The sequence below is a fragment of the Stigmatopora argus genome, chromosome 5 (assembly GCF_051989625.1).
Source record: "Stigmatopora argus isolate UIUO_Sarg chromosome 5, RoL_Sarg_1.0, whole genome shotgun sequence".
NCBI classification, from domain to species: domain Eukaryota; kingdom Metazoa; phylum Chordata; class Actinopteri; order Syngnathiformes; family Syngnathidae; genus Stigmatopora; species Stigmatopora argus.
In genome coordinates, this window is record NC_135391.1 from 8,723,782 (window position 1) to 8,738,528 (window position 14,747).

The 14,747-nt window shown below is 41.2% G+C and overlaps 1 protein-coding gene across 2 annotated transcripts; it reads right to left on the reverse strand.

Annotated features, from left to right (window-relative positions):
- Positions 1–459: 459 nt before the first annotated feature.
- Positions 460–14,661, reverse strand: rasl10a (RAS-like, family 10, member A). 2 transcript variants are annotated; one of them, XM_077600443.1, is made up of 5 exons: positions 13,751–14,661; positions 12,123–13,639; positions 10,984–11,350; positions 3,643–3,767; positions 460–2,250 (listed from the first exon to the last, which is right to left on the reverse strand). In XM_077600443.1, exons 3-5 carry the CDS (start codon positions 11,197–11,199, stop codon positions 1,977–1,979), a joined length of 615 nt encoding a protein of 204 aa, XP_077456569.1. In that variant the 5' UTR covers positions 11,200–11,350; positions 12,123–13,639; positions 13,751–14,661; the 3' UTR covers positions 460–1,976. The 2 variants fall into 2 exon arrangements, with proteins under 2 accessions (XP_077456569.1, XP_077456570.1); XM_077600444.1 differs by lacking the exon at positions 13,751–14,661 and having other exon boundaries at positions 12,123–13,427; positions 13,590–13,624.
- Between the last annotated feature and the right edge of the window lie 86 nt (positions 14,662–14,747).

Below are 14,747 nucleotides of genomic sequence, written 5' to 3' on the forward strand. Positions count from 1 at the left end.
TGGTATATTTAGCCTTATTTTCACTGATTCTTATTGCTGGTAGAAATATTTTTTAGATTTGGGACACGTTGAAACAGACCAAACATTGTTTAGAATGACTGGCAAAAGTTTTTCTCTACACTCTACACAGGTATCACGTAAATACAGTGGAGAGAATGTGGAGTTATATAATCAAATACTTTGGTAGGCTGTTGAATTGAATGCTTAAAAATTTATTTGCGGAAAAAAATAATTTTGAAGACCCCAAACATCTGAAAGCAAAAAAATGGAATGTGAAAAAATAAAACAAAAATAGGATCTGAAAGTTGTGTGTGTTTTTTTTTAAAATACTTTCAACTTTCACTTTCAAAAAAAATACTGTACTACTCTCCTTTCAATACTTACCTGCCCTTGATTTGTCCATCAGATGGCAGTATTGCCAAAATATTTCCACAGTGAGACCACACAAAATGAAAAGGAAATGTTCGCAAATGCATTTAATTTATCAGGTCAAAACATCACAATACTAGCATCATAAGACAAATACCAGTTATTTTAAAAAATGTAGCCCTTTTTGTTTGGAAACACTGACAATCTGATGAGAATTCATGCTACACAAAGTTGCTGCTACATGTTTTTAGATTTCAAACCAAAATACCAATACAGAAATCCACCCTGAAAGGAGGATCAACACTGCATGCCAGTGTAAAAAAATCACTCAACTCTGCAGCTCAAACAGTCCCGACGACCAAGTGATACAAAAAATAAATTTAAGTCAAACACAATATCAAATGTTCACATCAGTGCAATTAAAACCTGACCTATTGGCTCTAGTGCCATCAATAGCATGCAAGTAAAAATCCCTTTTATTTACGTGTCATTTAATATTCCGCGAACAAGTCATCTAATGTTCAGTGCAGCTATAGTCGCAAACTGTAAATCTCACATTGCCATTTACTGGAAATATCCTGGTAGGAAAGCTTGATTACAGTTGTCTGTGTGGTATTTGGTAGACGTTTTGGAGCACGGCTGCAGCATTTTTATGCATGGATGGGTTTAATCGACTGTTTTTAAAATACAATACAATGTCTTCTATGTCAGGTGGAATTTTTATTGCTCCTTGTTTAGCCAAAGCATCCCATATCTGCTTCTCATTTGTTCTTTCTGTCCTTTGGCTTGCTCGAATGTCAATAATCAAGCATGCCCTTTCTTTTTCACACACACACACACAGTTGCACAAAACAAAACCCGCATGCGTGCCTCATCCCAGACTCTGCAACCTCCTGCATGTCCCCCCCTATTCTTGCCTTAATGTATTCACCAGCCACTGAGTAGAGGGGGTTGATTACAAGGGGTGGTGTGGAGTAAGGATTGGGGGTCCTACAGTACGTCACGATAAGGGACTGCAGCATTTTCCACAGCATGACAACTACACAACACCTTTCGCCTAAACAAAAATCATGGTGGGTGCATAATGGCCAGGGAAGAAATTTATTAAGGACGGGTTGGGCTAACTTACTGAATCTGGAAATATATTATTCCAACTGTGAAGAGAGCATCCTAAAATATCATTTCATTCAGTCGTTGCCTTCTTCTGACACATTCAAAAGGAAGACTCAACCAATATTGCTGCTTCTCTGCTTCGAGTCTGGCAAAATAATGGTTTCTTTCCAATCAGGCTGCAAAGCAAGCCTGAATAAGCCAAGTGCGAAATCAGACACCTGGGTGTCTGTGCAATACATAGGCAATAAGGCCTTGCTGTGTGTCATGTCGATTCCTCTGTGACGTCCATGAAAGTGAAGCGCAAAATGAAACTCGGAAGCGCCTGCTTAGCGGGTGGTGAATGTAATCGTGTAAGCGCAGCGTCTAGTAATTCTCATTAGGAAATATCAGCTCAGTAAAGCAGGAGGCCACAGGGTATTAAATTTCCAGCCATTTAGATCAAGAGGTCCTCTGACCTCCCCACGCCCTGCCCCACCCACGCACTAAGGTGAGAGTCACATGACGGTGCAGCGGTTCCTCTGCAGCGCCCCTTGCAGGCGGATGGAGGTGTGATTCTGCCGCAGGCCTCGCGCCACGGCGATGCCCAACAGCTCCTTGAAGAGCAGAACCACGTGCCAGTTGAACTTGGCCGAGCATTCCACGTAGCCGCACTTCCATGTTTTCTTGACTAGAACCGACACGGCCCTGCGGGGCATGAAACGCTGCCGCTGGAGGTCTCTCTTGTTGCCCACTACCAGAATGGGCACCTCGCTGCTGCTGCTGCCTTCCCTGCAAAGTTTGACATGCATGATTAGCATGTGGGTGCTGCGCACTTGCAAGCTTGAGCTATTTGCAGCTTCGCCTGCCTTTCTTCTGAGGAGTGAGGGGGCGAACTTGGAGACCTCATGGGCCCTAGAACACGAAGGGGAAGGGGGGGTGGGTTGGTCTACCACCAATCTGTGCAGAAATGCTTACAAGCAATATGCAGAGAGAAAAGAAATGACAAGTGGGCATGAATTTGGGAGGTGGGGTGATCACGGAGTGTGATTATAAACATCTCCAGTTGATCGTCAATATCAGGGGGTGCGACAGAAAGTATATGTACTACACTATGCATGTTTGCTTCATTTTCGGTCCAAAAAAGGCAGGAAAAATGACTTAAATGGATTAAACTTATAAAATGCACACAATAGAACGCATGTAAATAAATTTTAGTAGTCATCCGACTGTGTGTGAAGGACAATGACAGCTGCACTTCAAACAATTTATCTGTTCCTCTTTTAGGGACTTAATAAGGCCTTCTCTTTGTCACCGTGTGCCTCATTTATGGCAAAAGCTGGCATATTAGCACATCTGACGGGACAGATGGCACGATAGCTAGAAACACTAAAAGGCTTCAACAGAATGATTTTGCAGCCTTGAGGTGAAATTTTTAGAAGACTTGGGAAAACACAGCGCAGTAATCACACTTATTTCTTTTTTTCACAGGCTGCATACAAATAGTATATACAGGAGGACCAAGATGTACTGAGTAGTGTGACAATATTGCCTGCAAGCTAAACAAAGAAAAATACAATCATTATTTATATATTTTTTTAACCTGCACACTTAAAGTGTGCCTTCTGTCTAAATTAAGTGAAATATTTTCTTATTAGAAACAACTACTCTCCCACCCGGTCATGCTTCAGATCTTATTGCAGTGTGTGATTACACGCGTGTGCTGCATCCAGCACTCATGTATGATTTTTTTTCCCCCAGCTTTGTTTTATAGAGCAATTACCACCCGGGCCATAAACTTTTCACATTAACACCAAGGTGGGTCAACGGCAGCACGGGGGCAAAGTAGTCGTAAAGCACCATGCAAACCAAATGAAGTCATCCATTATTCCGTTCCTAATGTAGCATACGAGCCTTGCCAAGTGTTATTTCCATCTCCTGTCAATTTGTCGCATCTTAAAAAGTCATCGTTGAATCTCGCGTCACATTTGAAGTCTGCGGCAAGGGTTGAACCGTATGTCATTACTGAACTTTCAGGTAGAGTATTAGCATCGGGCCTATCGATCACTGTCATGCTGCCACAAAGGTGTTTATCACTTGGATGAAAGTGTATGCTTTCTTCAAGATAACGGGATGTCATCGCTGACAAGCGACTGGCTAAGGAAAGTTTTGTGCTAACCATACCTGTTTTCTACGATCTGCTGTCTGATCATCTTCACATATTCAAAACTCTCCACGCAGCAGATGTCGTACACGAGGATGTAGGCGTTGGCATTGCGAACGCCGCGGCAACGTAAATCCAGCCACTCCTGGAGGACACGCATGAACAGATAGTAAACCATTACTTTAATATGTGTTCCTGGACATTTCATAACCAGAAGAAAGGTCGTTCTTTCATACTTTAAAACATTTAGACACCAGCTATTTGGATAATTTGATTGAAGTGCATTTTTTCTTGAGGTGTTGAGTGTATTTGCAAATTGATTAGTAACTAAAAAAAAACCTTTAAGCTTTTACCACATATGTATTAACAGATTCACATAAAATGGAATTCAAACAGATAATGCAAGAATGATACACTTCAGCGGCCGGATGGATGTTCATTAATAGAAACATTATTGACGATAGAGGTCGTAATCATAAAAATAAAAATGCTAAAAAGATTTTATTATTTTTGCATATCAGCTTTGTTTGCGATCGTGTTTATGATGGATGTAGTGATGTATAGGTTCATTGTTCCACAGGAACAGTGACTTTTATTCTGTTGTAAAACCGTGGCAGTTTTACAGTCACATGATTTTGAAGGATCTGCATACATATTCTCATTCATTTTCCAAACCGCTTATCCTATGCTTACAAATTCTTGTGACAAGGCATTCATTCTACTGGTTAATAATGTAAGTAGTTGCAGTTATTGTGGCCCCACTCATATGCAACCGATACGTTGGCTACAAAACTAACTACACTTTAAAAAAAAAGGAATGGGCAGTAATAATAGAGATAGGATGAACAGCTTGAGCTCGTATAATTATTTTGCTTCGGCTCAAGGTCATTGGAAAGTAAGAATTGCTCCCGAGGGGTGGATGACCCCCAGCAAAGACATAAAGCATGGTGAGTGTCTGTCATTAAGTGCAATGTCCTAGCTGGGGCCCATGAGGAAATGCAACGAATGTGTTTTCATCCACACAGACCACACAATTTTTTTTGTTTAACATACACACATTTATAACTGCTATAAGGCACAGCACTGCAGAAAATGTTTTATCCCAATGGAACAAAACATGTCATGCATTAGGGAGCTAATCGATCACCAAAATCCACCAACTATGCAAGTCTCGATAACTTGTCCATCAAATTACATTGCTCGTGCACAAAGATGATGGAAAGAGCATTTTTTTTAAATGGCTGTGATGTCAAGGCTGGAAATGTGGAAAGTGGAAATGAGGCATTGCAGTAATGTTTGTGAAGATGGAAAGATGACCTCGGATGAGAAAAATGTTTTTTTTATTATTTTATTTTTTTAAGAGCTTGAAACTATCAGGGCGCCACAGTGATTGAATGGTTCGCACATGTAATTCAGTGGAGTCTATATATTTTTTATCCCTTTACCTTCGTACCATCTTATTGAAGAGAAGCAGGACAAAGAAAGGATGAAAAATATCATGAACTCAGCCTTAATCCTTTTATAAGAAATATTAACTCTCACCGGCACGGAAGAAAACATTAAACATTTAATATGTCATGACCTATTTGAATTAAAGATGTAACCTCTAATATCCTTCGTCTTAACTTATGTTCCCGTACTGGCTCGGAGAAAACTACATATCATCAAATTTGATGAGTAATTCAACTATTTTGGTGGCGCCAATTACTAACTTCCACAGAAGTTTTCTTCCAGGCTAGGGAACACTTAGGTGGTTATATTTGAGCTCTTCACATTAATTTTTGCATCATCCAAGGAGGTTTTGTTTTTGTGACGCCCCTGCCAGCCACCGCACTCAGAAAAATAACACATCAAGGAAGTGATTAGGAATCTAATTTTCATTTCATACTTCTGATTAGCATTTCACCCTTCTTTGGAGAAGCAATGATAGCTCCAATTAGCCCCAGTCTCCTCCACTGTTGTATTTACATGACAGCACTCCATCCCCAACACAAAACTGCGACGTGGGAAATCTTATCGTCACGTTGAAAATGTGACTTCAAGCTGCACAGAAACAAATAAGAACAAATGGCGGAGAGGCGCGAGCGAGAGGATTGGTGTAACTTGCAAAGATGGAAATGCAAACACATTGGAGGGAGCGCGCGGCTGGCAGAGGGTGAGGACCGCACACATCTGCAGAGTTAATGAGGCTGCTCAAACATGGAGGCAAACGTGCAACACTGACATATTTGACATCAAAGGCGAATGACAAAGGAAGAGCGTTTTTTGGGGGGGGTAGACTAATAGGACAAGTGACTTAATAACAGCTTGTCAATACAGCTCCTCCTCATCTGACAAGAAGGAGACATGCTGGCTCTTGCATCTTGTATTCTCATCTCATATCCTCTGTGTGGTCCCAGCCTGTTTTTAAATGTGGAGGACAAGGAGGAGGAGGAGGAGGAGGGCGATGGGGGAGGAAGAGGAAGAGGTAGAGGAAGATGGGCACAGTGAGAGAATTTCTCCACAGATGATCACAACAAAAGGGAGAGGATTTTGCACTGCGCTGATGAAGTCAAGTGGATTTTTAAAAATGCATGTCCTGGCATGTTTGGCGGCGCTTGTAAGAGCCCGGCTGTCAAGTGTGGCGCTACTGTTTGGTGACTTCTGGGAGGGAAAAGAGCATCTGCTCGTATCCACAAGAGCCAAAACACAACACGTTTCCCTGACAACAGCAAACCACAAAGCGGTACAAGTCTCTTATTTAAGGAGCCCCATTGGAACCATGAGGATACTCATGTAACCTATGACGGGTGGGGTGTAATGTAATTAGCCTCAAGCATAGGTCAACCAATCAGATTTGCAATTAAAATATATGCCATCCCCTGAGGATAAAAACTTTAATCAACAGTGACCATAACAAGAACTGTAGATCTGTACTGCACAAAACCTTTTGAGGAATTCACACTGTTCTACACACTGTAGAGACAATTGCTTATTAGAGAAAGAAAGAATTACCTGACTTATTTTGGGAAATGTGGTTGAAATAAGATAATAACGGAAGCTTCATTCAATCATTCGAATGCAGTAGATTTTTCACATGAATATGAAAATGGTTTGTTTGAAAACGCTTTCTGCTTCTTTGCCCACTCTATTCATTCATCGTGTTAGCGTCAATATGTTTCACTTTTTAAATGTCAAAATACACCTCACCCACGGTGAGTCCAAAGTAATATGCTTCTCAGCAGAGCCAGAATACATTTATGACCCCTATGAAGTACCTCCCAAAGTGAGGATACAATGACCGTCACTTATCTTGAGATACATTTGACAGAACAACAGGATGTCTATTTATTTAAGCTTCGAAACAAGAAGAGTGTGATCCAAATGAGCTAGGCAGTCTGTGTGCTTGATCACTGTTTTCTTGGAGAAAGATTGGCACATTTTTGGGCGACATTTCCAAAGGTGCTTTGGGGATGAGCGCTTCATATTTGTGAGGCTCAAAATGACATAATTTGGAACATTATGTAATTCCAAGCTGTCAACATAGATGGAGAACACTAAGACAAATGTCCAGACGCCAGTGCCTAAAATAAAGGGGAATTAATAAGCCAACTGTGAGGCTGTTATCGCATCTCATTGATGTACTATGGCATCTACTCAATATTATCAGCGGAACAGACAGCCGCCCCGCACGAGCCTTAAAGTAGAAAGATGGGCGTCTTGTTTGTTTGCAATATTAGACTCCGATTTTTAAGGAACATTAAGATGCTAATTTTTTTCCAAAATAACGTGAAGTGATGAGTTATTGCTCCAAAGCACAGAGGCGTGTTGACTCAACCCACCATGACATATTAGAGGAGTCTATTTGGTCACTTGTCCTTTAACAGTGCCCATTACACTCGATGCAACCTTTCTAATTGACTACACTGAATGGCTTCTGGCTCCCCCGTTTGCTCTTATTCCTGCCATTTATCAGGCAAAGAGCTTCTTTCCCTGAACCTGTGGTTAGAAGTCTACATGTAAATACAGGTAATAACTGATAGCTGTTTTTGGCCATTTCTTTCCCTGTGGATGCTGATCAAACAGAGAGAAAGAAGGATTTGAGTTTTTCATCAAAATGCTATAAAACGTGTAAATAGTCTTTCTTGAGTCATTTCCATATTAAAGATTCTCACTCGCCAAATGGAAATTGACTTGGAATCAAAGCATGGGCAGGGTATGAAAATTTCTACACTTGACTTCCTATCCAATATTTCAGTTTAACTAGTTCCATTTCTCTGCCTGAAGCACTCCAAAGCGAGCTGGGCGGTGATTCAAAAACACGCCATGTCTCATCAGCTTGCTCATTATGAACAGAGGACGTGAACACACAACGCGAGAAGCCTTTATTACAAGCCAGCCATGACTGGAATGAGAAAATGGGTAAATTTAAGAGGCAAAAGGGCCTGGAACCCTGGCAGGTTAGCTGCTGACAAAAGGCCACACGTAAATCTTGTTCCTAGAAATGTTGCGGCGGCACTCAGCTAAATGATTTTCTCTCTATGTGGATGCCTTCCCGAGGCCGTGACGGACGACAGAGCGCATCCCCGTCACACTGGGATGAAATGGTTCTCCGATAGGAATCAACACATCTGTGTGCTTTAAAGCCCCCCCGTCCTGTGTGACTCAACGCGTGGCCCGCACTTCAGTAGACACGCGGCACACTCGTGGCATCTCATTCCTGATCCCCTTACATCTCCTCAAAAGGGAGTTAAGCGTCATTGAGATCGGCCACTGCCAAATGGAACAGCGACTTGATTTCTGCCAGGTTGCCAGATGGCGGAATAAAACCTGGAATTCAAGACCCACTTTTCTTACCCGTGCAAAAACGATTTCCACGCAGGGAAGTGGAGTGATTGCACAAGAGTAAAATCCGGTTCAGTTTTTTCTCATAAGATTGTCACAGTAGAAATCCCCTGCCCCAGTATCCAAAATGGTACATTCCTATCATCTTACTTTATCCTCCATATCACACACATTAGTGATATTGATTTAGACTTGCTGTTTACATAGTCTCACATTGTGATTTAAGGATAAGATGCTTGATTACGCTAAGGCTTAAATTCGTGTAGCAGGACAGAAATGTGGATTTTGCCGTGTGAATTCTAGCCAAGACTTGCATCTACTGTCTCGTTCTAGTTAGGGCACGTGGTGGTAATTGCTATAATTTGGTCAGTGTCCCACTGAGCATAATAAGCATGGTTAGCGTCACGGCCTTCCAGTAAGAGTAAGCAAAGTTGGAGTTTAGATACTTGGGGTCTAGTCATATTTTCTTTAAAATTCAGGAGGGCTTTTGATTATGTAGATGTCACAAACGTTTTCGGAATATGGTGCATTTTAGGTCATTTGGAGCCTAGGGGATTGAGTATTAAGATGACAAATTGAGGGGGAACGTTAATGCGATAAAGAGTGAGGAATCTCAGCATATCAGCAAATTCTCATTATAAAAAATGTTCCTGCTCTGAAATTATTCAAGATAACTCTCAGGGTGATAGGTTATACCTCCATGCTTCGGACAGCTTAACTTAATAGTTGTGATGCCAAAGCGACCGGAGAAAGGAACCAGACAGTGTTTTGAAGCAACTAAATGTGGTGACCTTGGCGATTTGGCACCTGAAAAAAGTCAGACTCTTGAAGACATGAGTCACACCTTCAACTGGAATGGTTTGGAGTGCACTTTGAGCACGCAAACCTTTTTATGTTTGCACATCTTTTGGCCAGTCCAGGTAAAACTCATTCACTGGAATGTTAAGCCTTTCATATTTGATCAATTTTTTTGAGCAATGGGATATCGTTTTACCCTGATGATGATGATTTGAAAGGTTGCAGTCTTTTGCAAGGGACCATTACAGGCTCAGAGTTTCAGGAAATTTAATTTGCTGTCAATTATTTAGTAGTTTGGGCTTTAAAGGGATAATAATGAAAAGCGCTCCGACATCACAGATAAAGACCCAGACTAAAATTCAAACCTAGTGTCTTTTGAAGAGACAGATACAGCTATACTAAGACTTAACAATGATAGCAACAGTAATTTCAACTCCTGAAACCGGCCCAAACGGTCAGCCTGCCCTCTCTCCTCCACCTATAATGATATGTGCCATATGACCTGTGGTCACGACTAGAGGGCAGGCTGTTCTATTTTTAAAAGGTTGGATTTGAAAAGCAAGTGCTGCGCCAATCTCTGAACCATCACCCTGCATTTCAGCTGTAAGTGTACAAAGTCTTCCTGAAGAGGGATGAGGAAGACATGGTGTGGTTAATAAATAACAATGCCCCATTCTGTTCTCACTAGGGACACTTTAAAATGTCAAAGTGAAGCGTTAAGTCTATTGTGTCTCCATAGCAACCACGCAAGGGACATCCAAGTGTGCTAAAGAAATAAATATCAGTGTTGTGGTATTTGACAGCCTACCAAAGTAGAAAAAAACAGATCTAAGTACATGGAAAGTGACATTGTTTCCTGTAGGAAAAAGAAAGACAGGTGAGGTTAATGCCTGGAGGTGCACTCTGTATATCCATGTTAAATGCGCAGAATTGCACTTTGGGGAATTTTCGTTCAAAGGCAGCTGTGTTAAGTTCCTCAAGACAAATTGAGTTGATAAAATTCTCTTTAAAATGGTATGTCTGGGGAAAAAAACCCATACTGGACCTCAAAAGGAGTTGGCTGGGTTATTATTGTTCTGTCTGCTTGTTTTTCTTCATTACAACTGATGCTTTAGACACAAATCAACACTGATTTTTTTTTTTTTTGGGGGGGGAGGGTTAGTCTGAGCTCAAACCTGCATCCAACTGAAAAACTGAAGGGTGGTTTAAACAAGGATTATTTTGTCAATTATCGCACGAGACTTTGGTTCAAAGGTTCAATTTTGCATATTAATGTACCCTATTTGTTTTAGGCTATTTTCCTCAATGCAACACAAAACAATTAAAGCCAGTTAAAGAGTAAAATAATGATCACAGAATGTACAAAGACAAGGATGCCAAAGGCAATCAATGGGCTGCTTGAAGATAACAGAATAAAGGATTTCAAAATAAATTTGTGTTGTACGATTTGATTTCAAACTCACTTTCTATATCCACGGGAGTGAAATATATAAAATTACCTGAATTTGTAATTGTTTAATTTCACACAACAATAGTACTCTAAACACACAACTAAAATAAAATCAATAAAATCAGTTGTCATGATAAATAGTTAAAAACAAATATTTAAGTATCCATTTTTGTACTTCTACTAAATCTTTTTTGAGGCAAAAAAATAATTTCACTCTTTATGTAACTACAAGTAAAATACTAGTATTGATGAACAGCAGTTTAAAAAAAAAAATTAAGTGCTACTTTACCTGACTGGAGCTGGATGGGAAGGAAGATATCGGCGGGACATCCAGAACCTTCAGCTCATACATGCTCCCGTTAAGGATGACGGAGGGTCGGTACACATATCTGGAGCGAGTCGGGGTATACACCTCCGAGAAGTCGTTGTAGATGAACTGGCGAATGATGGAAGTTTTGCCCACTCCGGGAGCACCGATGACAGCGATACTCAGCGTCTCCACCATTCCTGGTGCCCGGGGTCAACACCATGGACACCCAGAAGTTAAGATCAGTTTCTCGATTGTGGGTCACAGACAGCCAAGTTACAGCGCCGGGCTGGAGGGCTCAACAAAAAATACACGCCACCAGCAGACGTGTGTTCTCTGTAATCACATCCTGTGGAGTGAAAGTCAACACATTCGGGTCAAAAATAATAACTTAAAAAAAGGCCACTTCATTTTTTTTAAAAAGGAGTTCATACTATTTCAGGGTAAATTATTGTGTAGGTCACCTTATTAACATTTTACAAGTGTGGCCTACATGACCCAAATGCCATGTCTGCATAGATGCCAAGTCTCAAATATGTGTACATAATTATAGTCTAATATTATTGAATATTATTGTTATCAATGCGATTGGCTGGCAAGCAATTCAGGGTGTATAGGCTCCAGCACCCCTCATGAGGATAAGCAGCTCAGAAAATGAATGAATCATTACTTTTATATAGTATATTTCCTATGAACAATATATCCTAGTATACGACAACATTAAATGTAGAATTAATTTAAACTATGACGTCCAGCTGTGAATGGGAGGGCTGGCAGCGATCATTTGCTGCCAGTCAAAATGAATTGGACGTCTAGTACCGTCAATGGCAGCCAATGACTTAAATAAGTAGCCTAAAAAGGATTTAAAAAATGCCTAGTGTGCAAAACAAACTTTTTGATGAAATACTGGAAACACAAAACACTTATTATGTGACCGATAATTCTAATGTTAAATGTAAAATATAGTAGTTAACGGAAAAAATATCAATACCTTTGACATAAAGGGCAAAAAAAGTTAAAAGTAGATTTTTTTTTTAAAGAATACCCCAGAAAGTGTTTGTGAGCCCCCACCCGTAGGCACCCCCCACATGGACATAGCAAGACCCAGGCTCCAAGCTGACCTTGGCCGTGACGAAGATCCCTCGGTGTCTTCATCGCCTTTTCATCCCCACAATGCACCGTTCACACGCACCAGTCTCTCTTTCTCTCTCTCGCACGTCGCCGCGGCGCGTTCCACGTGTGCTAAAATCACACACTGCCACATATTACTCGTCCTCAAATCAAATCGACGTTATGGCCAGCTTTATTCAGCTTCTAGTCATTCTTCAGAGGAGAAAACATAATCCACCCAGGCACGAGCTTTCTGTTCTGGCATCCTATTGACGAGCGCCGTGCGTCTGCGGGTAAGGAAGGCGGGCAGGCACTAGCCTCTCTCTCTCTCTCTCCCTCCCCCTCTCTCTCCCTTTCTCTCATCCACGTGATTTGGTGTGGAGCTGTCACAAAGATGCAGGAGTACACATCATCTTGCATGGGGACATCACCTACAGTAAAGAGAGGGTACAAGGCCAAGTCCAAAAAGATGAGCGCCATCCATCACAACCCCACCATGGTCACGGCACTACTTAGTTCATTTTCTGTACCGCTTACCCTCACAAGAGTCGCGGGGGGTGCTGTAGCCTATCCCAGCTGAATTCGGGGACAACCTGAATGGGTGGCCAGCCAATCGTAGGGCACAAGGAGATCATACCTAGGGTCAATTTAGTGTTCAACCAGCCTACCCTGCGAGTGTCAGGATGTGGGAGGAAACCAGACTACCCGGACAAAACCCACACAAGCCTGAGGAGAACATGCAAATTCCACACAGTCCTTACACCAACATTCAGTTGCTATTTATGTGGCCTTTCCATATTTCCGGTCGAATGCTATGGTGTGGTCGATAAGACTTCATTACTTCTCAAATTGGACTAATTACATTTGGTGGTGTCCACTGTATCTAATATAGTTTGTGACAGCCAGTCCCTTTCGTGCATTTGATAGGAAAAGTGGAGCAGGTTAGGTGTAGGAAGAGTGAGTTAAGTCTTGATGGAGCAAGGGATTTTTCGGGTTAAAAAAGGCAATAGGCCGTGGATGAAATTGAAAATACATACTACATAGTATGTTTGATGTTGCCATAGAGTAATCGCTTCCATAATCTCTTATATTACTCAGCAAATCATCATCAGGGGAATAAACCAATCAATAACCGGGAAAACAACCTCCTAGCAATATCTTATTGAATTCTTACTATGATGATGATGATGATGATGAAGGGAAGTGGTAGATTGACTGAGAATGTCGAATGTGATGTTATCTGACATCTTTGAGGACACGCTCCATCAGGACAGAGGCTGCCTGAGGCATAAGCATGCTAAGAGGCCATCTGGGCCCTAAAGCATTAGAGGGGGACATGAAAGTATATTAAACTTTTAAAAGAAATGAAATAGATGGACACAAACGATAAAATCCTACATCCAAATGCTACCCAGTAAAAAATGAGAGGTGATGGCGTGATCAAATGAAGTTTTAGGCTAAATTTGCACATGACTCACTGAGGAATCGTTACTCTGCGGAAGTTTTGCGTCCAGCTCAGCGACGCCACCTGTTGGAAGAATAAACGATCAATCTTGATTGCCCGCAGAGCAGGGACAATAGTTACAATAGTCACAATAGTGATTGAAGAGACAAGGAAGTCAGCACTTCAGCATGTGACCTTCATTCCGCAGGGGAGCGTTGGGTTTCGTCTTGACTCAATGCGGTCGAAATCCTTGACTTTAAACGGCCTTTCAAGGGGGGCTTTCACTCGAGGGTGCCGTGGGCAGCTTTGGGGGAAAATCAAAATGTTAGTGGAAGGGGGAGAAGGGGTGGGCTCTCTTTGTATGCAGAGCTGACAAAGCAGTGTCATCTGGTTTGAAAAGGTTGAAAGAGATCTATTGCTGACATTATTTCTGGGATGAAATTCTGCAGCTAAAAAAAAATCTCAACAACGAAATTAGTTTCATTCCAATGCTGGTGCTCAGCCCACCCCACCCAAAGCTTGGCAACTCATCCATGAGACAGAAGGCAAAGGAATACTAAGACAGTAAAAGAAAGGACTATTAAATTTAGGTACTTGCCATTTTCAGCACAGCCAACCACATATTGCCAGAGAGCTCTGTGATACATATATATTTTTTAAAGGATTACAAAATGTAATCTACAATTAATATAAACACCCAGTGTACTGAATGAAAAAAAACATTCTCAACATTTTCCAGAAGAAAATGTGTTATACTATCCTTTCCCATTCTTTAATATCAGCAGCAGGTTAGTTATACTACTATTATGCTGTAATGTGCAAGGCTGTAAGTTTGACAAACATTGCCCAATGTACTGCAATACATATTGAAAGACGCTTTGCCATAGTGGATCGTGTCGCAATACATTTAAATCCATAATACTCAGCCCGAATTATTAGCATATTCATGGGCAACAGTGATACTGAATATAAACTTAATATCTGTGCATGTAAGACGACACACACATCTTAAAGCCTTACTTACATTTGCTGCAAAGGTTTGACAAGATTTACTTCTCTGGCGGTTCATTTGGAAAAATCCTATTAACAAGGAGAGGAAAAAAAATGCAGTGATTCAAAATCAGGACGACAGATGCGCTCTTCCAAAGCGTGGTAATTACGTACAAAGAGCCAATTCATCCTGTACTGAAAC